Genomic DNA, 26843 nt, shown 5'->3' with positions numbered 1-26843 from the left:
CCCGGCTCAGTTGTCCCGCCGCACAACAGCAACCGCAACGTTCCGCTCGCGTACCTGTCCCGCCGCACAGTCGATCCGGCAGACGTCACCTCGTGGTCTCGCGCGCACGCTACGGTACGCATTATCGCGCTCGCGGTCCCGCCGACGGGTAGTGCCGAGCGTTTTTACACTTATGAAGTTTTCCAAACTGGTTGGCAACAGCTGGCACAATGACGTGCTCGTCCAACTCAAGCAGAGAGTGCCTGGTCGTGCCCACCAAGAACGGCATGAACGAGAGGAGCTACATATTGCAGGCAAACACTCAGGTGCCGCATATCAATGTTATTACTAAACCGTACGATTACTGACGGAAATTTTGTTGTTTTTCTTTGGGGAGGGGGTGGCCTGGGGTAACAAAACAAAATAGAAACTTAACCACTTCGCTTAAGTATGGCGCGTTCAAAAAATAATTGTAATTTTCTCACCATTAATGTCAGCAATTTTGATATGGTACTCCTTACGGTAAAAAACAAGAAAATATAATATAATATTAACCCTTTTGAGATCCGTTTAAGAGATACGCTAGAAAGTGAATTGTACAAAAGTAATTTTTTATCAGACTTTCGCTAAAACTCGGATTTACAAATAGTCATAAAAATAGTTATGTAACTAGAAAAACTTAATACTCATTTACCCTTGAATGAATTGGCATAATTGAGAAATTGTTTTGAAATAAATTTACATAAAGTATTTTCTATATTTCCCCGTCTTACTTCTAAATACTCTTCCCGTTTCCTTTAAGTCAGGTTTGTTGGTCAACTCTACTAAAATACGGTCTATCTAAACTGTTTTATAGATTTCTAAAATTGAAGTGGCAAGAATCAAAAGAGTTTGTATTATAATTGGTAAAAAAAAAATTACAGGATAACGAAATCAAAATTATATTTTGTGTCCTTATATGGTATGGGTTATTTACATTTGATTGATTATTTCTATTTTATAATAATTCCATAATAATTAAATTGTATGATAATTTATATCAAAGACATAGACAATAATCCAATAGTCCAAGCAAAATAAATTTTCAAAAAAATTCGCTGTAGAGTACTTTGACCTAATTAAAAATGATAAGATGTGACATTGAACTAAAAAAAATTGAATGATCAAAACCATTTTTTTTTTTTAATCAATTCAAACTATTAACAAAAAAGTTTAAGCAAGTTCGGATTCATAACAAGTAACGAAATAAAAAAATCTGAATTCTCAAACTTCGAATTTTTTTCATCACAAATTTTTTAAACTTTTTTTATTAATGATGAATGATAATTTGGTGTTAAATTTTGTGTTTTAAGTAAAATTATCACTACTAAAAAAAACGAGCGTTTGCTATTTTCAGTTGCTAAACTAAGTTGATAAATTTGTTTTAGTAAATTATATGGTCTTTAAAAAATGTCACACTAAAGCACTAGAATCTAGATGATAACAGTCAACAGGTATTGCCAGTAAGGCTCCACTTCCGCCACATAGTTAACTGTCAAGATGTATGAGATGTTAAGCGAATTTTTATATCTGTATTTTTGTAATGAAAATGAGTTTTGCTCACATTTACAGTTTATTTGAAACATTTAAATTTTATTAAATTATTATTATCATAAGCGAATATTATAAATTGATGGCAATCACTATAATAACATATTCGGCGCCGCCATAGTTGGGCAAGAGAGAAAGTTGTAAAATGTGTGCACTAAGAAAGACTTGCCAACAATTATTTATCTATCGCATATTGCATTAGCATTACATTTTCAATGCATTTTAAGCTTATTATGTCCCATCCATCTATTATTCTATTGTTTTTTAACTACAACCGCGTTTCGCTACACGGAGACACTACAAAGGACTAAAAACTCAATAGACAATAAACGCTTAGATTAAATGGAATGTACAAAATAATATACAAGTAGTAGATTTTATTAGCGTTATATAAGTTGCTTAATAGCCAGTGTATAGACTACAGTATTACTTACCTGCCAGTGTGACTCATTAATGGTAAAGTTACACGGGTTTATCGGTGGACGCTAATTTAATCTAAGGCGTGTGATTCAATCAAACGGTTCTAGACAGAGTTAATTAAAATGTGTATTTTTTAATGAGACCAGAAACCCCCACTTTTATGTTTATCAAGCAAAATAGGTATAGAACATTTTTTTGATAAAGCTCGGCGTAAATCTTAAATTTTTACATTCAAAATATAATACTTAGAAGAGAGATATTGACGTACTGTATCTTTTATGCGCTCGAACCAGGGGGAAAACCCGATTAGTCGAGAGTAACGACCGCCGGAAGTTTAGGCATACAGACAAAATGTATTACGTTTTGAAATTAAAAACATGATTTTCTCAGAATGAACAATAATTGACATTGATATTTTTTCCCCGCAGCCCTTCACATATTAATGTTAAAATTATTTAAATAACCATTTCGAATACTCTGAACAATTATAATCAAATGCAAACACTTTTCAAACATAGATTTTTTATTTTTTTTCAATTGTCCTTTGATTATTTTATCCAAGCGCGTTCTTAATGTCAGCACGTTATTGCATCATGCAATTAAATATTCAATTTCACCTAACTTTTGACCTATATTTAAGAAAATATACATCAAATATTTAAATCAACATTTTATATTCATTTTTCACCACAAATGAAAAATCATGACAGTCTTCGTAGTTAAAATATGTAAACTCTTAACAAATACCTAATAAACTTATTACTTAACGTATTTTGTTGTTATAACGATTTGTGTTAAGCAACCGTTATTACAATCTTAATCATAATAATTTTAATTTGAAGGAAAATAATTTTAAAATGTCCGAAAAAGTCAAATACCGAAAGAAATGTGTTTAAAAAACAATTCCACACGTCCGTTAGTTTAAGACTAGACACTCCTACATACCTACTATCCTATTTTGTTTGTCTTTAAGTGTTATCAAAATGATAAGACTCTATGACCGCAACAGACAAAATAGGACATTAATAGCTGACCTATAACAATATAAACAAAAATGGCAAAAAACATTAGAAACAGACAAATAACGTATTTGAAAACTGTATTTATATTTTATGAAATGTTTAACATGAATTTTTGTGTTGCATCTTTAAAATTAAGTATAATTATTTTTTTTTTTATAAGTGAACTGTATTTTCGCATGTTTTAAAGTGAGACAAAACATTTAATCTCAACGACCATTTGAAAATCGTTTTAAATAATAGATAAAAATCAATATTTTTTTAATTTTATTAAAAGTTAATAAGGCTGTCAACTATCTGAAATATCTGTTATCTCCGTGTCACCTCCTTGAAACGATATCCGTCGAAAACTGTCTCGTTAAGTTTCTTTAGAGTTCGTTTTATTCGCTTATAACGAGACAACCTTTTTTCAAAAGATAAAAAGCAATAACGATCTTGAAACCAAACTAAGTAAAACTAAAAAAGAGAGAAAACAATTTTCACTCGGTTACCTTTAAGTGTGCAAAAAGTCCTTTTCGAAAGACTTTTTTTTTCCTAATAAAACCTTATTCTAAAAATTGTATTGTCAAAAATCGAATTCCAATACTGTCAGGTTTTCTTAAATACAATTTCCCCGATTACAATTTAGTGGATTCCATTTCAATTTGATAATTAATTCAGCTCACTTATCTAAAAATGTTCATCAACCCTCTTTTAATTATTACAAAACACTTAAACTGAATTAACGTATCTCTAAAAGTACCTAACAAAACGATGAGACTAGTTTATCCAAATATTGAATTTTTCATGTACATAATGCACTGTGTACATAATAATTCATCAAACAAAAGGCTATAGATTAATTCTTAATCTTATTTTGTGTATAATATAACATTGTACACGTTTGTATTTTATCAATACTACTTTCTAATGACTTTGAATGAATTGAGCATATCACTTATGTACATACAAACGCAACAAAATATGTATACAGTAGCAATAACCAACGTTCTTAATAAATATTATGAACAACAGTGGTAATGCAGAAAAAACAATTTAAAACTATCAACGGATTCCGCTTTTACAATATTAAATATTATTATTTATTAGAAAAATTAAGTATAATAAACATTATATAAAACTTAATCTAGAAATAATATAGACTCCTTAATGAAATTACACTTTTTTTTTAGTATAGCTCCTTAATTAATTGAAAAACATGGTCATTGTTCTCTTATACGATAATAGCAGAATCAATATCTTAATCGATACATTTTATGATTTGGCACCTATTTAAAATAAAACACCATGTAAAACGACTCAACTCCTTATAAAATTTGTTCAGATTAGTTAAACTTTATTTGTTTATTCGGTCGAATTATAAGATCTATTCAATTAAATTAGTCAACGTTGAAAAACACTTCAGCAACAAAAAAAAATGTATATTATACTCAATGACGACATTGGGAGTTGTATAATTATTAAAACTTTACAATTATTAATTGATTATACCTAACTCGAGGTCCTAGGATACTTCTTAATCATTAAACTTGTAGGTAAGTGTCTTGAGTACCTACAAATTAAATATTTGTTGTTATCGATAAAAAGTTGCTAATTGTATTGCATATAAATCTTGCTTTATAGCTGTTGTATAATACATACTTAATTCAGAGACAATTTAAGTAGTTTAATACGTTAATATTTTTTCGTGTACCTGATTTACTTTCTAGAAAAACACAAATCTATTTTGCGAAAAATTAAAACTAGCACAAAGCTATTTTTAAAGGGTAATTAATAGGCAATATTTGGCAACAAACATCATCAGAGATGGGGAAAAACTCAATTTTAGTCATGTAAACTAAATAAAAATTACAAAATGGTAACAACATAACAAATACCAACTTCAAAATACACAAGACGTATTTAAATACAAACTATTATGTACATATTTAACAACATTTAAAAAAACAAAAGTTTTTTGTGCATAACTTGATCATTAGAAATAATTTTTAAAAAAAATGAGAAAATTATTCATAAAATTACCAAAAAAAAGATATATTCATTTGAAAATGAATTACATTTTGGTGTAGATGTCGAATATATATATGTGTGTTTATAGTAAATTTCAACGACGTTTTATAAAATAATTTACTTTTTTATGATAGCTTCCAAATAAAACACATTTTTACTGTGTAGGCATGTAATTAAATGCTTACCCACTGATTACAGTCAACCAAATATTAATTCAATTTAGCAGGAAACCAAAACAAAATTATCATTATGTAAATATTACATTACCGATTTACATAGTAATTAAAAAAAAAAAACCAAAATCGTAAACTAATATAGTTAACCTTTAGAGATAAGCAATTTGACTGGCGTTTAGTCACTGTATGTTATGAATTATGATTATCGTTAAAATAAAACAAATTAAATTAAAAAAGAATCTATTAACAAACCGTTACTTAATCTGGAAGAATATTTATTTGGTATTATCTATATTTGTTCTGCCGCACGTGACTTGACAAAAATAACATTTCCTACTATGACGTTTAATGTTTTTTTGAAAATACAGTAATTTTTATTCGGAAATAAACATATACACTTTTAAGAACATAATTATACGCTAATTATTGCAATTACATTAATTAACTAAAAACAATACTTAAGTCTGAGTTGGTGGGGTCCGATCAGCTATCGATTGGTTTGTTTTCCTAATAGAACTCGATTACGGCTTCACTGGAATACGTCTGAACGTCCAATCACTGTAATAATAACATTAATAATAAAACGCGTGTACAGTCAAATATTATTTTATTAGTGCCGATTGTCAAACACCGTTAAATTAATATAGATAATATTCGGTTAGATGAAAACATTGATAAGTGCACGACACAATATTTATATGCGCTACATTTTCGTCAGTTTACAGTCTGGTCAGCGGTTGGGACGCGCGTTATGTGTATTTTATTATAATTTATAATAATTATATGATCCGTACTCGTTTTGGTTGTGCTTAACGAATCAATTTTCGTTTTCATTTATTCCAAACGTTTTTTGTTTTATTATATATATATGTATATATAATATTTTTTTTTTTACATTTATTTATTACCGCTGTATAAAAAAAAAACAAACAACATGTAAACGGTAAACTTTAATATTCCGTCTTACACGCGCGAGTCGATTGCTTGGTGAGTTTCCGTTAAATGACGCTTACATTATTATGGCTACCAAGTTCTCTGGGGATTCAGCGCCATCTTTCTTTTTGAAAAAATGGTTCAAAAAAAGTAAATATAAACCCTAAAAAACGATTATCTATTGATGTTTTGTTTTATTTTGACATGTTCATCAAAAATATTTTACATAGGTACACAGTTTTATACTGTATAATTACCGAACACTTATATGCGTTTTAATTAGCTTAAATGGTGTTGTTTTGTGAAAATCCAGCTTTTCAGATTCCCATCACTAATTTACAATAATGTTTTATTTTTTTTTATTTTTGTGTCTGTACCCACGATATCTTCTAATCCGCCGAACCGATTTCTTCTTGTAACAACTCTATAGATCAGATGTGGGGTTTCTCTAGTGACTTTATCGTAGCTATTGATAACATTTGTATTATTGTCTCCTAACCTATTGTCATATTTAACATACAAATAAAAAAAAAAAAAATGAATAAAAATAATTAAAAATAATTAGAAAAATAGTTTGTTATGTAAACAATTATAGAGCACTAACCGTTAAAAGTAACGTTTAAGATTAAAAACTGACTAAACGTAATAAGTACTATTTTTCTAAAAAGTTTTATCATCATATTATATTGTGAATTCAGAACAATTGGTTTTAGCAAAGTAATGGTGCTTATTGAAGGTTACAATAGTCAATAGTGGTAACCTTCATAAACTCGGTAATCGGTGTACCGTGTAAGCACTATTGTTTTTGTGCTAAAATCAATAAAGTATATATTTTAATCAAGCGAAAAATATTTACACAACATTTTTTAACATTTTTTTGAAGATCCCATTGTCCTTTTTATAAATAATTTCTAAAAATGTTTATCATACTCAGGTTATAAACTACTTAAAAAAAAAAAATATGCATTGTAGGGGAAGGATACCTTATTAGTATTTTAAATTTCAATTTACAGTTCTCTTTACTATGAATTTTTTTATTGTACACAAGTGTACACATTTTGTCTTTGTGTCAAATTGTCTATACTTCACTCCTCAATAAAAAGACGACTGGGGCGTGCTCTTAAGTAAATTAATTTATGATTAGGCTAAAGTGTACTCGTGCACAAACTTGTTTTCAGTCTGGTTAATTGTATTACTGTGTCCAGTAAAGTCTCCACACAGCCGGGATTCCATAACAACATTACGTGAAAATCCTAAAAAGGCCAATACACCGATTTAATTATACTTATTAATATAGTTTGAGTTAAATACAATGTTTTTACTTAGTTTTAATTAAAAAAAACACCGAAACTTTTGACATTTTTATTGGAAAATAATATTTTAGTTTTCAAAAACAGTAACTTAAATAAACAAAAGTTACATAATAATAGTTTTATTAAGCATATCAAACATAGCATGTACAATTTTGTATTAAATTAAAAAAATAATTTTTTAAAGTAAAACATTAAATATTTTATAATATCCCTAAATTTGTAATACACTATTATAAAGTTAAAATGATTTGACAAAAATGAATAATTTTCAAAAAGATTTTTCAAACTAGTCAGACAGCTACATACTTGTAGATTTTTTAAAATCCGTTTGTAAGATTTAAAATACTTAAATTTAATCTAATTCTCAACTTTGTCAAACTACCTTAAACTCCACTCTAATGGGAAACCGATAGAGATAATTATTTAGAGTCAGAGTATAAGCAATATTACAAAACTTTTATGAAAATCCTACCTTTGTGGGCTAAAAGTCCAATTTTTTTAATTAGTTATTGGAAAATTAACGTTTTGCAGTCCTCGTTTGTATAAAATTTGACTCTTTCGTTCTCCTCGTAATTTGATTTTACCCAATAATAAATGTTTGTGTCATAAACTCACACGACCGATTGGGATTAAGTACGAGTGTCGAGTGGTGTCGAAAAGCAAAAAAAAAATAAATAAAGGCATTTATTCACCGCAGGCAATTAATTGCTAATGATCACCAGACATGGCTGTAGGGCTCAAAACGACAGTGTGGTATTCAGATTTCTAATTATACACCTATAATTAATACCAACGTTTCACCCGAAAAACCATTACCGGCGGTTGTGGATTTATTGTCCGGCAATTCAACGACCACCACATACAGTATCTACCTATATTATACAAGTTGTATTTAGCCGTTCAATGCAATATACGTTGCACGTTGCACTGTATCGCAGTGTTACTATATTATTATTGTATTAATATTTTCATACACGTGCATACTTAGGCGTCCGTAAGGTCTTATCGCTGTGTTATAGCAGCACTTCTAGTTTTCCAGCTAGTATAATATTGTGCTGAACAAATAATGTGTCGGCAGGAGGCATTCCTCGACGGAATTTCAAACGTGTCCGCCACAAAATATGCGTTTGATAATAATAATAAAAATTGTAATTATTTTAAATCCTACAACTAGCCGAAGTTTTTTTTTTTAATTTTAATTTTACAATTTTATTATGCCAATAACTATCCGGTTTTTAACGCGGCCACAATCGGATTAACCGAAACCGAACGGGAAAAAACACGTAACGATTTTCGATTAATTCAATATTAATCAAACAGGTAACAATAATATAATTATAATGACTTGGTGTGATTAACACACCCGGACGACGAATAGATGAAATATCTCACGGTAGTATACACACTGACATAACACGCATTCTATGTTGGAGCTGGTTAAATATTATATTAAACATATTTTGTTTTTTTAATTCTTTGTAGTAATATAAGTGTGTATTTTTTTGTTGACAATCGCCAGGCGATGGACGAAGGCGACACCCTCAAGAACTGTCCGAAGTTTGCGAGTTTCAACTACATCAACTCTATCATCGGCAGCGGAGTAATTGGTGAGTTATTTCAAAATATCCATCAATTATTATCATTATTACTGCAAAATTGTAATTGTACCAAAATGCATTTATTTTTAATTTATACGTACACAGCGAGGGCGAAAGTCACAATCGATAGGCATTGCGAATATTATTTTTCCCACATTGGCTATTAAAGCGTTACAATTAATTACAACGAAAATAATGACTAGTCGAAACTACAATTTTGAGTATTGAGTAACCAATCCTTATCACATTTTGTACAATTAAACATAATTGGAATCAAGAACCAAAGTGATCAATTTTCTTCGCCTAGTCTCACAATCCTGCCTCGACATATTTTCTTTTGCACGTCTAGTTATTCTTTAAATTACTCTTTAAAGTTGTAAATAACAAACGTTTAATGGTATTTTTTAGTGTGTTTGGTATGTTTAAAACGTTTTCTAACTATGGACTCAAATTGAGTTTTTCGAATATACTTTCTTTGCTAAACTCAGAACTGGTTTCAGAATAAATGTAGAATTTTTTCGATTTTATTATATATTTATAATACATTTGAAAGCCTGATCAAAATTTCTATTGTTAACAAAATTGCTTAACTTACTTAGCATTTTCGTAAACAATATCTTACTTATAACTCAATTAGTAATAATTGTGATAACTAACAAATAGTAATGTTAAGGAAAACAATAATGTCAAGTGTATAATTTAATTTTTTGTGTGAAAACATGTCTTGGGAGATACACTTATCTAAGACATAAAATTTCAATAAATTAAAAACTTACAAATTTAACCAAACAATATTCTAATCGGAAATTTCCAAATAAAACTGAATCTAGTGTTCTGCCTACTCAATCATGTTGTTAGCTATTATGAACTTGCAAAATTCACTCAAATTGATTTGTAATAAGAAATAATTTTGTTCCGTCCTACACATTAAAAATGTATCTTTGATTATAATAAGAATAATTGAGTATTTTTTTGAAATGAAACATTAATTAGTTGGTTATTAAATTATTCAAAGTCGTTAATGCCCACAGATTAGCGTTTAATTGATTGCATAAACCGAAACGTAGCGATTGTGTCGTTCCAAGAATAATATGTAGTAACTAACTTGATAAAAATAAAAAGTAAATTTTGAAATAAAAAGAAAATGTCACTTTATTAAACTGGATGGTTGCTGAATTTCAAGTACAAATTGCATGAGTCACGTACATACAAAAGTTCAAAAAAAAAAAAAAAATTGACCAATTCCTTTCAAGTCGAAATCTGAGTTTTTTTTTTATGTAAATAGTTTATACAAAAGATAGTTTATATATTATAATGTCACTTTACTTGAATAGATTTAATCTTTTATCTTATAAAATAAAGGTTAACAGTTGTTTAACACAATGTGCACATAATACAGTATTTTGTATTTATAGTAGTATGTATTACATACTATATTTTGCCATCATTGCTTATAGCCACTACTAAAAAGTAAAAGATGACATTAATTGAATGTATAAATTAAGAAAATTATCATACAACGAAATCGTAGTAGGAATTTATCGCAAAACGAAAAATGATTGAGAACCACTGGTAAGAATAATAAGTATAGAAAATCCGTTTGATAACTCAAATTACATTATAATATAATAAGCACATACCATTAGGTACATAAATTCGGCAATAATTTTGTTATTTCTAAAATAATATATAATTTATACCATTTTATTCGGTACCTATTTAATGGTTAAATGTAAAAAGCTAATATAATATATTATTACTGAACAGTGTAATATATGAATATGTATTTTAAACAATTTATTGTCGTATAAAACACTACAGATTCGTCAACACAATTACAAATTTGTCAAAATAACATTAAATACCGTATAAAATCAACAAACCATTTGCGGTTGCGTTTTAACCTTGGAGTTTTTTCTATTTTGTCAACAGACTAATAAATAATTTTAGGTAATGTATGATGACATTTTTTAAAACTAAAACCTGTATTATTCGCTTCAATTTTCATCAATATTTTAACCGAAAAATCCATCTAATAATAATTAATACATTAGACTTGGTAATAATGTTAGTATAGTGTTATCCAATAAATATTATCTGCGTTGAGCTAATAATCGTCATGGTAAATTTAAAATCAATACCATTTTGTTGTTTGGTTAATCGCCATAATATGGATCTATATAATAGTCCATAAATTATGAATTAAGAGTTACCTATTATATTGTTGTAATCCGTGTGTTAGTCATATGGTATTTTGTAACGAATCTAAGTAACTACGTATATTTAAATATTATAACTTCAAAAGCAAAAAATACATTTATAAAATTGTATGCCACCAAAACAAAACAAAAGCTACAGCGATAACAAGTGAACAAAATAAAAGTATTTGCATACTTTATTGTCGAACTGCAACCAGAGAAAATAACATTATGTACCTACCTAGTTATAACGTGGGAATAGTTGTTCAATTATAGAACATTATTTATTTTAATGGAACGTTGATAGAAGATAAAGACCGCTTTTGTGGATTTTAGATTAATAAAATATGCTATAGTTATGCAGTCCACTTTCTTGTTTGCTTAAAACGAATTACATCGACTTTTTTGAGTACTCAAAACAGAATCTTACTACAACAAACAAATAGTGTCCAAAAATAATAAACATATTTCGACGAGGATTAGTAACTGTGTTTTACATCATAAACTATGAGTTTTTATTTTGTAAATATAATATTAACTAACTTCCAGATAAGGTCAAAAGAGCCCAACTAGGTAAACATAAACATATATGGCATAATATGTGAATACGTTATTTTAATTAATCAAACGAACAATATTCAATTGCAATTAAAAGCTTTGAATGTTTAAATGCATCTGTAGGTATTACAATGTTAAAAAATAACAACTGTTGATTAAAAACATTATTTTCATTTGTCTTATTTATTTATAGTTGCCTATCAAGTACTTTGTAGGACTTACGCTATAAAACGCAAATAATTTTGGGGGTACAACATATTTTGTTGAAAAATAACATTGAACTTTTTTTTTAACTAAAAGATTTTTAAAATTACTTTATTTTTGTAATAGAAGAAAAGATATTGAATTAGATCTCGATTGGATCAATGTATAAAATTAATAGTTATAAGTATTCCGAATGTAAAATAATATTATCGTTGCACGTATGTAATAATTCAATAAAATCCGTTTGTTGATTTCAACAATTTGTTGGTTTTATTTTTATCTGTATCAAGTGTCTATAGATAACGTTCTGTTGAGTAAATCGCACTGGTTTGTTTAATAATTGTAAATTTAACGACTAATTGAAATCAAATTAAATTTTATCTTAATATAGCATTTCGAGTTGAACAATATTGCCGGTAGAATGTAACTTATAAATACCATGTATGTGACATTCGCGTTCTAATCAGTTATTTCAATTGTTGTCTTCTTATTAATCAACAGATTTAGATATTGGGTATTATTCAGAAGGTCGTCAGTCCTAAACAGACACTTCATATGACGACAGACTTCAAAAGACGACATACGACATTATTGTACCTACTGTGCTTACTGTAGTTAATAACAAGAAGTATTACGTCAAAACAATTTTATATTAAAATATAGTGGTTTTAATGCAAAAAAACACACGTGTTAGATTAACCGAATAATATGTCTAATGCACTCTCAGAGTTAAGTCTTACGCGATTTCAATCTTATCACATTGGATGACAGTTAAATAATTCAAAGTGTTAATCACAATAATGGGAAAGTGACATCATTTCAGTTGTTGACGGTCAAAACAAATTTGTTTCTTACTAAAAGCTGTACTGGTTACACAAGTCAACCACTAGTTGAGTCCAACTAGTTAATTATGATTGGGTTTTTTACTCTAAAACCAACCAGTAAGCCTTGTTTTTGGAATTAGAAAACTATATTTAGATGAAAAAAATATTTAAAATCAACTAATGTTTAGATATATATACGTCTGTTGAGTAATGCGTTGGTGATTATGTACTAGACTAATATAATATTATAATATGCTAGGAATTACCAGACGGTAATTCCAGTAGGTTCAAGTTACATTTACAAATTTAGCGTCAACAACTTGGAAAATAATTAATAGGTTCATGTTTGTCGCACAAGGCTTTACTTGTACTATACGAAGTTCTGGTTTCAGTGCAACTGTATTGTGTTTCAGGTATTCCATATGCGTTTAATTTGGCCGGTGTAGGACTTGGAGTCATTCTGCTAGTGACTGTAGCCCTTGTCACCGACTATTCGTTGGTGTTAATGTTGAGGAGTGCACACCTGAGCGGTTCCTTTTCTTATCAGTCACTCATGAAATCTGCATTTGGCAAATCCGGATTCGTAGTTCTGTCATTTTTGCAATTCACCTATCCATTTATAGGTAAGTAGTGTACAAATTAAAAAATAATAATAATTGTTTGTGCGAGCAATACTGTATTGATGATGCAAAACATGCATTAAAATTTCAATTTGGACAAAGTTATTTATGTGGCCTACCGATATATCTTGATATATAAATATCACCACTTAGTGGCAAAATTTTACGTACAATCGATTATAACTTAGGTAATTTTTTGCTTAAAATGGCCTGAATGCCATTCTGCCACTTATGGGTATCCTCAACTGTAAAAAAATAATTTTAGAATGTTTATTTAATGATAATTGGAAAGAACATGGAAGATAATGGTTTATACTTTATCGATATGTACACAGTACACTGGACATGCCTTTCCATTAAGTCGATATTTGCCCACAAGCCACATTTACAATAGAATTTCATCGAAATAACAATAACACATAAGGTATTCAGATAAAAAAAGTATTTTGTGATTTTTTTATTCCAGTAAAATAAATAATATAACCTAACCTATACATGCCGGCATATCTTATAATGTATAACTGTATGTCTGTGTAACTGTTTGGATTCTATTTACATCTTAACTTTTGTTTTGTTGGTTTTCACACTGATAAAACATTTTGAATATTTCATTTGTTATTTAAATATTACATTTATCGCTTTCAATATTGCTTTTCTATCTTAAATTTTCAGAATCATTTCGTTAGTGTCGCTCCTTAGATAATTCCCAGGGCCATTGGTATAGTATCTTTTTGTTATGTTTGTTATGTGAAGATTGGGTATCATGACACGAAACACGATACACGTCATACATAATAGCCAGTTACCAGTATGACAAGTCTATTTTTCAACCTAAATTTACTCTGCGGGGAGTTGAGAGCCAAGAGGTTAAAAAAAAAAGTTTCTATTTTACTATATTTGTTTCTACTTAATGAAAAAAGTGATATCTTGTTACTACTGTATTTTGATATTAATTAATACTAAAAATTGATCTCCTGAAAACAAACATACAGCTTTTTTAATCAAGCCTTTGTTTAAAAAAAAAAAAGCTTAAATTTGTCATTTATGTATTTGTACTATAAATTTAATAGTGTTTATTTATATTGTAAAATTGAAATTGTCCTATGTAATTGTTTATTGAGTAGTATGCTGTGTCATTTGGCAGCTCGCTTTGTATTTTAATTTAAAAAAAGTTGTTTCTCTCTTTAGTAGGTACGTCCAATATTTGTGAAATATTTTGTTATCAATATTATCATTAATTATTATTGTGATAAGAAACACGGTTAGGTTACATTACTGGTTGTGGTGTTTGGTTAGGACTGATAACATCATTTTAAAAGCAATATTATACCGAATGCGGTTCAGCGAATGAATAATAAATTCAGGAAATCAACTTCTTCTGGATTTGAATTTAAAATGACTTGAGAATAAAAACGGCCGTAGTGTGCATTTAAACTTTTTTTAACGTGGTATAGTGTAAGTCCACTTCATTGAATTCAATTTATTCTCATAAAGGAGATAGCTCGCTGTCAGTATTAAAATTAATATAATAGCTGTCCCATTTGAATCCTACGACGCTATAAATTTCAATATATAACTTTTCCAGTTGAATGCAATAAAAACGATGCAGAAAAATATCGTATAAACTATTTAATAGATTATAATAATAATAACACATTATAAAATAAGACTTACACATTGGTATTTTATTTCCAATTATTTCTAATACGCTATTTTCATATACTTCTTGCATTATTTTATCAAGACTTAATAATTATTATAATCATTTAATGCGTTAATGTACCTTCGAAAATCGTTCGACGATAACACACTAGATTGTGTAACGTAACACTTCAGTGTCTTATCGAATATTAATATTTATTATGTAATAATAGCTGATTAATTATAACATTGCATTGCCAAGTGTACATAGTTTTGTTAATTTTCTTTCCCATGCATCTATATTGTATCGCCGATTGTAGTTTTTTTTAAATAATAATTTTACCCGTTGAAAACTAGATTTTGACCGTTGGATTTTACATTTTAATTGGTGATCATAATGAGTACACAAGTACACTATGTGTCTTTAGATAATATAGTGAATTTTACTGATAATAAAATATGTAAGAATTCAGTAGATATGATATTAATTGATGTATTTCTTTTAAATGTTACCTTTTAATTGTATCGATGAAAAACGTTTTTAAATTTTAGTTTTTTTTTTGGTTCACAAGTATGGAAAATTGAATTTGTTTAACTATTTTAAAAGTGATTTATTTTGCAAGAAACAAAATTTTTGTGCGTTGACACTGATTTTAGTATATTCAAAAATGAATTAATGTGATATTTCTAATTTTCTTAGCTTGTAAAACTAGGTTGTAAAACAAAAACCACCAAATAAATATTTTATCATATTAAAATTAAATTAAATGTATTACACTAATGTTGTAAAAGTGTAAGTTTACAGTGCAAATTAAAAGTAGGATTGCTTGATCTGAAAAAAAGTGTGACTTTCAAAATACAAACTTGCGAAAAAATACAGATGAAAACATGAACGACCAGGGGAAATCCCCCTCAAAACTTTTTGAGAATAACTAATTTAAAAGTAAAGAACTAACGTGGTAATAATTTTCCTTGAAATTAGACGTTTTTTATTTTCAAAGCAGCAATTTAATATTAAACTTATAATAATATTTTCTACCCCATCCCGACAATACAATGCTGGGAGATGTATAATATTAAATGTGTTCATTAAATTGTTGATTTATAAACAATTGTTGTTTGTTATGTTTATGTAAAAATTTAAATAAATTTCCTCCTTGTAATAGGATAATATAAGATTTATACCATAGACTATGCAATGTGAGATTTGACAAATATGGAAACATTGAATTATTAATACATCATCGATACATTAGTATCGAATTAATGTTAAACTAGATATCAAAAATATCTTCTTTTTTTTTTACTTGCATCAGTGCTTAGAGTATATTAAATAGTTGTTATTGTCGAATCTCCTATGTTGTTGCCCCCCCACGTTTTTGTAACAAAAAAAGCTGTTCAAATATCATATTGTGTTTCAGACGGAATGAAATAATGAAAAAAAAATAGGCACAACTCGTATTTTTTTTTCGCACACACCATTGTTAGTTTAACTGGTTAGATTTTGACAAAACCACGATTTATTTCCACTGTACAAACAAATCTTGGGCTCAGCGAGATAGGTTAGGTTTTTGAATTAACAATAAAATATAATACAACCATATGTTTTCAGTAAAACTACTCGTGCGAACTCCATTTGAATATGGTATGATAATATTATGCGCGCTGTGAGATAATAATTATTACATTGATTACATTTTACTAAACAATCTCGCCTTCTAATGGTCATCTAAAATGTCCAAAAGTTAAAGATAATTTTTCATTATAAATGTAAATAATTGGTCTAGGGTACAATAACCTAACGATAATATATGAAACAGTCCAAAAAAAAAAAATGTCCAAACACGAGTGTTGTTTACATAAATAAATTATCAGGTTGGATGTCTTATATTGACAAATATTAACCATAATAATAATAAAAATTGTCCGGATTGTAATGACGTCATATTCACGTGTGATTATATTTTATCAGAAGGTTCAAGATTAAAACCATTGTATGCAATTCAAACCACATACATGTTCTATTAACACAATTTATTACAAGTGAACTCCAATATAACCGTGTTGGTCAAGGTATTAATAATAAAAACAAAATCCACAAGTGTTTGACCGTGCTTACTACACAGTGCTTACTTTTCGGATTCTCAACTTTGTCAACATGTTTTAAGTAGGTATTTAAAAAATAAAACTTTTAACTGTGGACAAACTTACTAACTTTAGATAACTAAAAATGTAACCACGATGAGTTTAATTGATTGAACTATAAGATATATTTTTTTTTGCTGAATCCAAATCTAGCCTTAGAATTTCTTTAGTACATCTATTTCATTTTTTGAACACTAAAGCTGTAGTAAACGATTTAAAAAACGAAAATCAGTATTTTGTTATTTACAAACATTTTACATTCGGAGACTAGTTTCGAATGTAAATAGAATAGAATACATATAAATGTTTGAAAATCTAGTGTCTTCTTTTGGTTCAAACTTTTTATTTTTTCTTATCGAGGTAAGCCAAAAAACCTAATATCACGATTATAAACAAATTTGTTGCCTATATCGACGCCTCAGTTTAAAACTGCAACAAATCAAACAATTTCTTATACAAGTCATGTATTCCATATTTTTTTAAAGAGACAAATAATGACAATAAGCGATGACGTAGTATACGAGAATGAGTTTTAAGTATTTGTACAAAAGAACGTCGGCTTCGATGAGTATGTGAAACATAGTATTAAATGCGGTCGGATCAAGTGGAAAGAAAGACAGCAGCCAGGAGTTTTATGTGACAAGAGAACTCCAATGAGACTTAAAGGTAAGCTGTTCTACAAGAGTGTAGGGACACCGACTATGTATATGGTCCAGAGTGTAGAATGAATGAAGTAGAGGCAAAAAGTCTTAGGCGGAAGAGCGGAGTGACGAGGTAAGAAAAGGTAAGGAACAAATATTTACCTAAGAAGCAGCATAGGAATGGCTTTGATAGCGGACAAATCACGAAAGAAAATAGACATCTTAGTCTATTGATCTTAGTCAAATTGGCTGATAATGGCTCCTCAAAAGAGATCAGTGACAAAACGGAGGGGAGGATTGGAGATTATAGATAGAGCTAAGCGGAGGAAAACGAACATGAATATGACAAGTACCAGGGCGTGTGATTTATGTGTTAAATTAAAATTTGTTCTTATAGGCACCATATATTAAGACATATTCACGAACCAATGTTTTTCCTTCGAGGCAAAAACTAATTTTGTTATTTTTTTCAGCCATGATAAGTTACAATATCATTGTGGGCGACACCGCCACCAAAGTGCTGATACGGTTGTTCTCCTTGTCACACGATTCGATTTTCGCCCAGCGGTACTTCGTCATAGCCATGGCCACGATATTCATCACCACACCGCTGTGCATGCTGAGAAACGTCGCCAGGTTGGCCAAAGCGTCCATCGTGTCGTTTGTCATGGTGTTGATCATATTCGGCACGATCGTCGCCAGATACGAATCTCTATACGAAGTCATGTAAGCCGCCTCACACACGCTAAAATATACGGTATACACACCGTCGTCGGCATCAGTATAATAACACAATAATAATATTATTATTTTTCGTATTATATCGTCGCCCTAGTGCAGACCAGGTTCGACAAGTTCTATAGTGCTCCGTGCCACGAGAGAACGTACTTGCGCAAAAACCAAAACGCGTTACACCTAGCTGCGCAGGAACCATTAAACATCTATTAGATTATTAAACGTTTAACGAACCACGTTCATGCAACCCGGCATTAGTCTCCCCTATAGAGCGAAATACTCATCAGCATAATATTACAAACTATCATAATTTCAAATCAATTGTACTGCGATAATGCTCGTAAGCATAACTCAGATATTCCTACCTCATTTTTACTGAAGTATATAACTAAATTCTGAAAAAATATAAACTTCCAACTATACGCATACTTATTTAAAACTTAATTTTATATTTAAATCAAATATTAATATGTGGTTTTTAAGGCGTTTTATATAGGCAATATTTAAGAAATTGGCGGCTTTATCCACGCTATTTATTTGTATACGCTTCAAGGTCTTATTTTTAACGTATACAATTTTTTCTATGAATAAAAGCGAATGAATTTGGTGGTAAAAAAATGCTTGCTCTCTGATTGGATGGTCTAATTTTGATTCTATAAAAAGATTTAATAAGAATTGTTTTATAAGAAACAATTTGCTTACATAAAAAAACAAAAAAATCACGAATCTGTTTTCAACACAACCTAGAAAAATAGCCGAAGAAGAACTCGTGTATTATTACAAAATTGAAATAGGACAATTTTAAAAAGTCAACATTGTGTCAGGCTTTTTGGTCAAAAAAAACGACCGCTTTCAATCCCGTTATATAGTTATTTTTATTTTCATTTTAGAAGAAAATGATTAAACTAACGCCCAGGTTTAGAAAAATTATTTTTATGGAGTAAAAAAAAAAATTGCGAAAATCGTTCGAGTTGTCCATAACTGCTGCATTAAACAAATTGTCAATATAAAAATTGGCAAACATAAAGAGACAAAAGGCTATAACCGTTCATCAATATCTTTTATCGATTAGTTCACACTGCTTGGCTGGGTTTTGCACGAAGGTGACGATTTAGGATAATAATTTTACGCCGTGTTTTCAGTTTGCATTTTTTGATATAATTTTCTTTTATCAGATCCAAAACTTCAGAAGTCGGCGACGTCGGTTCCTGGGACTTTGCACGACCTGGGGCCATCCAAGCGATCGGGATCATGTCGTTCGGTAAGGAATGCTGGCCACAATCGATCGAAACTTAAATAATCGTTAGTCATTAAATTATTGTTTTGTTTGTTTTTGTCTCTCGAATTCGACACGTGTCCGATGATAATACGTATCGTTTCGTTAAAAAAAAAAAAGCAATGAATAACTCTCCAATCGTTATTCAAGAGCTTATTCAAATATTTAAAACTTGTTAAACAAAAAAATGTGTCTTTAATAATAGATCCGACGCTACATGATGTATATTATTTAATAAATTAAAATGATAACGACTCGAGTATATTGTGGTCAGATTAGGTTGCAATACGTGCACATATAATATTATAATTGCTTAAACAATATTAGCTTTTGGTAAGGTTGGAACGAAAAGCATAAAAAACAATTGTAAGAAAGACCGTTAAAAGTCTGAATCTGAAATGTTTCCAATTATTGTGTCTTGTGAAAAGCAGATTCAAAATAAACAAATTTATTTAAATAAAAACGCCCCAAAAAAATATCAAATACAATTTTATTTTTATTTAAACAAATATCAAAAAAATTATTTTAAATAAATTGCTATTAAAATTAAAAAATTACTTAACTCAATTTAAAATTTTGACACTAAATATTTTTTCATTAAATTAAAAATGTAAAAAAATATTTGAATATAAGCTAAAATAATAAAATGAAAGAAATACATTTTAAGGGAATTTTTTTAGATAAAACAAATTATTTTTAGACATGTGTATATAATTTTAACAATTCAGGATAAAAAATTATTCCTAAGTTGGCTTATTGTTAAGAGTACTATTATCTTTCTAAGTTTAAATTATCAAAACCGATTATTTTGTTATCAACTGTTTTTTTTTTAATAGCGTAAAAACTAATTAGAAAATGAGTTGTTTGAAATATTTAAAATAACGTGCTAGTTTTTTTATATTTTTATAATAATTTGTATCAACTAATACATTTTTTTCTAAATACAAAACTAACTAGTATTGCTTATTTAATTAAATCATTTAAACATTTGTTTAAATTAATTAAACTTAAAAGAATAAATGTTCAAATAAATGCCAGCTTTGGTAATGACAATTATTTGCTAAATCGTACACCATTTGATGTTTACAATCTTGATTTGGCTCAATTTTTTATCCTTAATCGATCACAAGATTTTGATTTTGGAAAATGTTTAAAAATGAGTTTTTTATAATTTAGTAGACATTGTCTTACAAGAAAGTATAAATTTATAATAATAGAAACGAACGAGGGAACACATACACCAAAGTTTATCTAGTGATTATTCGTTTTATTTAAATTGATTTGACAGATATATTTTTAAAAAAAATTTACTTTTTAATTTATTTCAATATTTAAATCTTGTTTTTTATTTCAAAATTTATCAAAAAAAAAAAATGTATGTTTACTTGAAGTGTTAAAAAGTATCAAACGATTTATAAAAAATTACATTTGATCGATTCGTTAACAAAATTTATATTTGCCTCCACTTGACCCTTAAACGTTTTGTAAAATAAAAAAAACCCACTTTAAAATTAAAAGCAAAAAAATAATGGAAATATTTTTAAATATGCAAGAATTGTAAAGCTTAGTTTAATAATTGGTAGTAAATGTGAGAAAAAAAAATGGCCAAACCAAAAAAAATAATCTAGTCAACTCTGGTAAACAATTTGACGATGAATTTTCTATATATAATATAATAACTGTAATGTACAGTAATTATGTACTGTAATATATATTATATAACCGAATGCCTGTCGAGTTTTTAACGAAAAAAAACTATTGTTAAACCAGCTTTACAATCGATCAAGGCCAAGTAGTTTTAAGATAATATTATTACTAAAGTATCCACGTGATCCAAACAAAACCATGACTTACCTGTATCCAAATACTTGTGTTGGGATTTAAAATTAAAAAAAAAACGATAATATATCCTCTTGTTCATTCAATATAATCTTAAAACTGTCCATTATCAATTGACAAAACTATTGACTTGAAATCCGAAAATTTTTCTTTTAGCATCAATATTATTTTTGTTTTACGACAGTATATTTTCAAAAAAATACTTGTGGTCGCCTTATCACAAAACAATGTTAAAACGCTTTTGCTAAAATCTGATATTAGATTTATGTTTAATGTTGAAAATTAATATTTTCTATTAGTACTAATACATACAAAAAAAAATGTAAATATGTTTTTGAGTTAGGAAAATAACATTTTTTTATAAATATAAAATGTTATTTTTTACAATTAGTAGCGATTTAAGCGTATATAAAAAAAAGAGGGTTAGAACCGAAGGGTTTCGGATTTAACGAAAACCTATTGGATGCATATTAGGTTAGATAGTTAATATAATAGCTAATAGTGGTACTGTAATATTAATGTTTTTTTTTTTTATTAATATTAAAAGCTTCATTAGAAATAATATTACTGTTGTAATATTTATATTATATAATATCTGTAACAACTGTGAATAAGTGTGCAAGTCGAATTTTGGTCAAAATTGACTAAGTACGTGCTATGATGTAGTCCCAGACGTCTAGCACACCTTGAATAAATTTCTAACTCGTTAGACCAACAAAATACCTTGAGAGAGATGTGAGTGATTGGCTAAGTAGGGATTTATGGCAGCTGGTCAAAGTTTAAAATCGCTCCCCTGTAAAATCACCGAAATCCACTTACGCACTTATCCACAGTTGTTACATATTTTATTACACAGCTCTTGGTAATGGTTTTTTTTTTGTCGCTTTCGTAAGTACATAATCGTGTGCTATTTCAGGCTTCATGTGTCACCACAATGTATTCCTATTATACGACTCCATCCAAGGAGCTTCCCAGAACGTTTGGAATTGGGTAACGCACTTCGCCATCACCATTTCGGTGGCGCTGATGATCGCTTTCGGACTCGTCGGATTCGCCACGTTTGGCGATTTAACCCAAGGTATGTGTTATTTTAAAGATTTCCTAACTTAAGGTCATCTAAACTTGGAGGTAAATTCCATTTTTTATGTATATGTGGGTCAAACTGTATATTATATGTTTATATATATTGAATAAAGGCGATTTGTTGGAAAACTACTGTTGGAACGACGACTTGATCAACGTCTCCAGGCTGTTGTTCTCGTTGATCACTCTTTTGACCTTTCCGCTGGAGTGTATGGTCACCAAGGCCGTGGTCGACCAGACCTTGAGGGGAGGCACCGACCCCATGCCCGTGGCCATGTCCAAGAAGAGACACGCCATCATCACTGTATCCATTCTGGTGGTCACTTATCTGGTGTCCATATCGACCACGTGTCTGGGAATAGCGTTGGAACTCAACGTAAGTGTGTATTTTTGGAAAACCCTCCAGTTTTATGTGGTCAAAAATCCCCCCCCCAAAAAAAAAAAAAGTTGTTCTAACCGTATTCATGAAGGACAAGACAAATTTTCTCTAATAGAAAAACTCATCGAACCCCATTAGAACTCATTACAAAACTAATAGAAACCCTGTAGCACTAGTTTAACCCCGAATATTTCTTCAAGCGTTGGTACTTTTTTCAATTATAATTTATAGTCTATTACCGATATAAGGCATTTGTAATACCTATTGTGTAATTTCCATCTCGAGCAACTGTCAAAATAGCTAATTAACACACATTTATGTTGTAACGTATTGTTTGTACAGCGTCGCTTTATCGTCCTGACGTTTGTTTGATATGACATAATATATTTTAATTATAGCTTTTTTTTTTTTAATACACATGTGCAAAAAAACTATATTATATACAATTCAGAAGTCTCGATAAAAGATAACGAGACATAAGCTACACAAATTGTATTATATTTTATATCTAGAACAATTATTCACCGTCAAAGTATTAGTAATACAACGGATGGACAGTGATCTTGACATTGACTTTGCAATATAAAAAAAAACCAAAAGTGTCACGCGATTGAATTAAACTCTGGATGGAGATTTCGATTTAATTTTTAAATATCCATAAATAAAAAAATTATTTTTATTTTTTCATATTTAGGGAGTTATCGCCGCCATCCCTTTGGCGTTCGTTTTGCCGGCGGCCATTTACATCAAATTGTCAGATGAGCCGTGGACGAAAAAAGTAAGTACAACAAATTTCAATTATGTACATCATTTACAGTATTTTTCAGCTTAAAATTACGGCGTGCTATAACTTTAAAAAAAAATTGTCGAATTAGTGCCAAATTTATTTGTATAGAACATTATTTAGACATAGTACAAACCCTTATAAGAGGTGCAAACTTTTTCTTTATTTCGCTTTTTTTGGTGTAAAGTTTTAGGCCATAAGAGATGACGTCCTCTTATGGCCTCCATTTAATAAGGAGTTAGGTATCAGCAATTTTTTTTAAAATCTTAACTGAAAGGTTAAACTGTGATGTGTAATTATTAGTTCAGTAATTAAGATTTTTTTTTTGGTAGTTAATTTATTTTCAGACTATCACAGCATCCTTGATAGTGATTCAAAATAGTTTTCATTTAAACGTAGGTATTCTCTAATAAAGGCTAAATTATAATAGAAGACATTTTTTTTTACACATTTTTAAATAATGATAAGTTTATCTTGGTTCTCTCGTCGGATTTTTTTTATATTATTAACCCAACGTTTGCCGTTTATATTTTAACTCTGACATTATTTTACTTTTTTTAAGTGCTTGTGTTAAAGATACAATGTAAGTTTTCTAAAAGAACCGTCGTGAGGAGAAAACCTAGTAAAAAGGCCTTCTCTTTTTAACGGTATCAGACATTTTTTTTTCATGACTATTTCAAACACGTCTAACTGTTCAAGAGGCAAAATTTCGGTCAATATATTATTTAGAATTTTTTTTTTAATTTTTAACCACAACACACGTTTAACCGTTATAACATTTTGATAAATTATTATTCAATATATCCTGGCACATTCGTTTGTTCGATAACAAATATATTTTACAAACAAATAAAATATGTCACTTAACACCATTATCCATCCACTCAGCCCTTCGATTTCAGGCAGACACATCATGCGTTCTGCGAATAATTATTAGACCCGTGATCTACACACAGCTCTCACTGTACTGGTTTTTTATTTACAATTTTATTTTTTACAGATTCCAGCGTACTGTCTCGCCCTGTTCGGCACCGTGGTGGCAGCTTCCGGTGTTTCGTTGGTCGTTTATGAGATCATATCGACCACAACCAACTCGTGTGATAACACTCACATCATGGAATACTGTACACTCAACGACACGGCTTACCACAAATTCGGTGAAACATTCGAGTTACCATTGAACTGAGATCGGATAATGTAATTAAAAATATAATAACATTATATTATTACTATTATTATTATTATTATTATTATCATCATCATTATCGCCTTATAATAATGATAATAATAATAATAATGATTTATGGTTATTTTTTTTTTTAATTATTTGATTAAGATTTCCTTCTAGTCTCTTAAAAAAAAAAACATATATACAATTATAATTATAACTATTTTTTTTTTCATAATTTTTTTTTATGATCAATATATAATATGCTGTTTTTGATCGAATTCGATTATTATTATAATAATATGTATATTATTATCGTAAGTTGTATAACTATTTTTGAAAATGGAATCTTGTTTTGAACATAATATAGTAATCTAATTAATTATATTATTATAATTATAACAACTGTGACGTGTCCATCTAGTTTGCTCTTTATTCGATAAAAATAAATTATTTGTTTTGTTCCATTTTATCAGTGTTTTGATTTGCGCCCCTAACACCAAACGTTGAATAGTAAACCCGGAAAGTTTTTATTCAAACAATAAAAAATGAGTAATTTTAAATACAATTTTATATAATTTTGTTTCAATTAACTTGCTATTTAACTTTTGAATAAATTATGTTTTAAATTGTATGTAAATCATTTATTTTATTCGATTGTTACATTCATTTTTCATAGAAATAAATAATCTATTTTGCGTTGAAATTAAAAACGTATTTAATACTTTTAAAACAAAATTTACTTTTAATTATCATTTGGATATTTGTTAAAACAAAAACTGATTTTATTTTGTTACTTTAATTCTGTTTTATATTGCCTTATATTGTTTTAGCTTCGAAATATTGAAAAATTTTACTTAACACTTAACAGTAATTTTTTTATAAACTAATTATCATAGTCAAACATCTATAAAGTATCTATATACATCGGTCAATAAAGTATATTTCATGTATGATTTCTGATCTGTAAACATGCCACATGAAGAAATCGGTTCGAAAATATTTCAAATAATGCCCAGGTCTCATCTATAGCTAAACTACGCTCTTTATAGGCTATAGCTATGGTATTTAATATAATCTTGAAATCGAACAACACAAAATTATATTATTTGAAAATGACAAGAAACACGTTAAGTTTAAAAACGGCGTCGAGTGTAGGCAATTTAGCTACATGAAAGAGTAATGTGCTTCGTTAAGGCGTCTGACTACATGATTTCTCTTTTTAATTCTTACATAAGTCATTAAATAATTTTTTCAACTGAGATTTTTTGGCTATATAAAATTTAGTGGAAATCTATTACAATATGTAAAATTGGTTTTATATTTATTTTAACAGACAGATCTTTTTCAGGGACAAAAACTACCGTAGAAACTTGAAAAAAAACAATATGTACAATATTATAAGGACTAGTGGTAGAAAAATAAAATAAATTGTTTTTCGTGAAATATTTTCGAATTTGAAACATTTGTACATATAAGAACATTTACAACGACAACAACAGCAGAAAACACAAAACCAATTTCGTTTTAACGGCAAATGAATAGATTTTCAATTCGAACCTACGCGTCGATAAAATATCTGTTTATACTTCATACTGCAAATTGAGAAAAAAAATACCAGCTAATGTAAATGTCTTATACGAATTATAGCACAATTCCCTTTATTGATAAAAATAAAACACATTGGTAAAAAATTCATTATTAATCTTT

The 26843-nt window shown here is 28.7% G+C and overlaps 1 protein-coding gene across 1 annotated transcript; it reads left to right on the top strand.

Annotated features, from left to right (window-relative positions):
• Nucleotides 1-25565, top strand: LOC126833573 (putative sodium-coupled neutral amino acid transporter 11). The gene is made up of 9 exons (XM_050564996.1): nt 1-305; nt 8960-9047; nt 13236-13445; nt 18343-18595; nt 19780-19865; nt 22636-22797; nt 22916-23178; nt 23876-23959; nt 24966-25565. Exons 1-9 carry the CDS (start codon nt 210-212, stop codon nt 25149-25151), a joined length of 1428 nt encoding a protein of 475 aa, XP_050420953.1. The 5' UTR covers nt 1-209; the 3' UTR covers nt 25152-25565.
• Nucleotides 25566-26843: the final 1278 nt, after the last annotated feature.

Source organism: Adelges cooleyi, unplaced genomic scaffold (assembly GCF_023614345.1).
Source record: "Adelges cooleyi isolate 19-005CV unplaced genomic scaffold, UGA_ACOO_1.1 ACOO_flye_CR_arks_rails_tigmint_CR_PRNA_2, whole genome shotgun sequence".
In the NCBI taxonomy this organism is placed as follows: Eukaryota; Metazoa; Arthropoda; class Insecta; order Hemiptera; family Adelgidae; genus Adelges; species Adelges cooleyi.
This window is presented reverse-complemented; position numbering and strand designations above follow the sequence as displayed.

Coding starts and splice junctions, on each gene's coding strand:
- LOC126833573 (XM_050564996.1), top strand. CDS start 210: ATGACGTGCTCGTCCAACTCAAGCAGAGAGTGCCTGGTCGTGCCCACC. Junction 18,596..19,779: donor GAATCTCTATACGAAGTCAT/GTAAGCCGCCTC, acceptor TTCTTTTATCAG/ATCCAAAACTTCAGAAGTCG. Junction 22,798..22,915: donor GTTTGGCGATTTAACCCAAG/GTATGTGTTATT, acceptor TATTGAATAAAG/GCGATTTGTTGGAAAACTAC.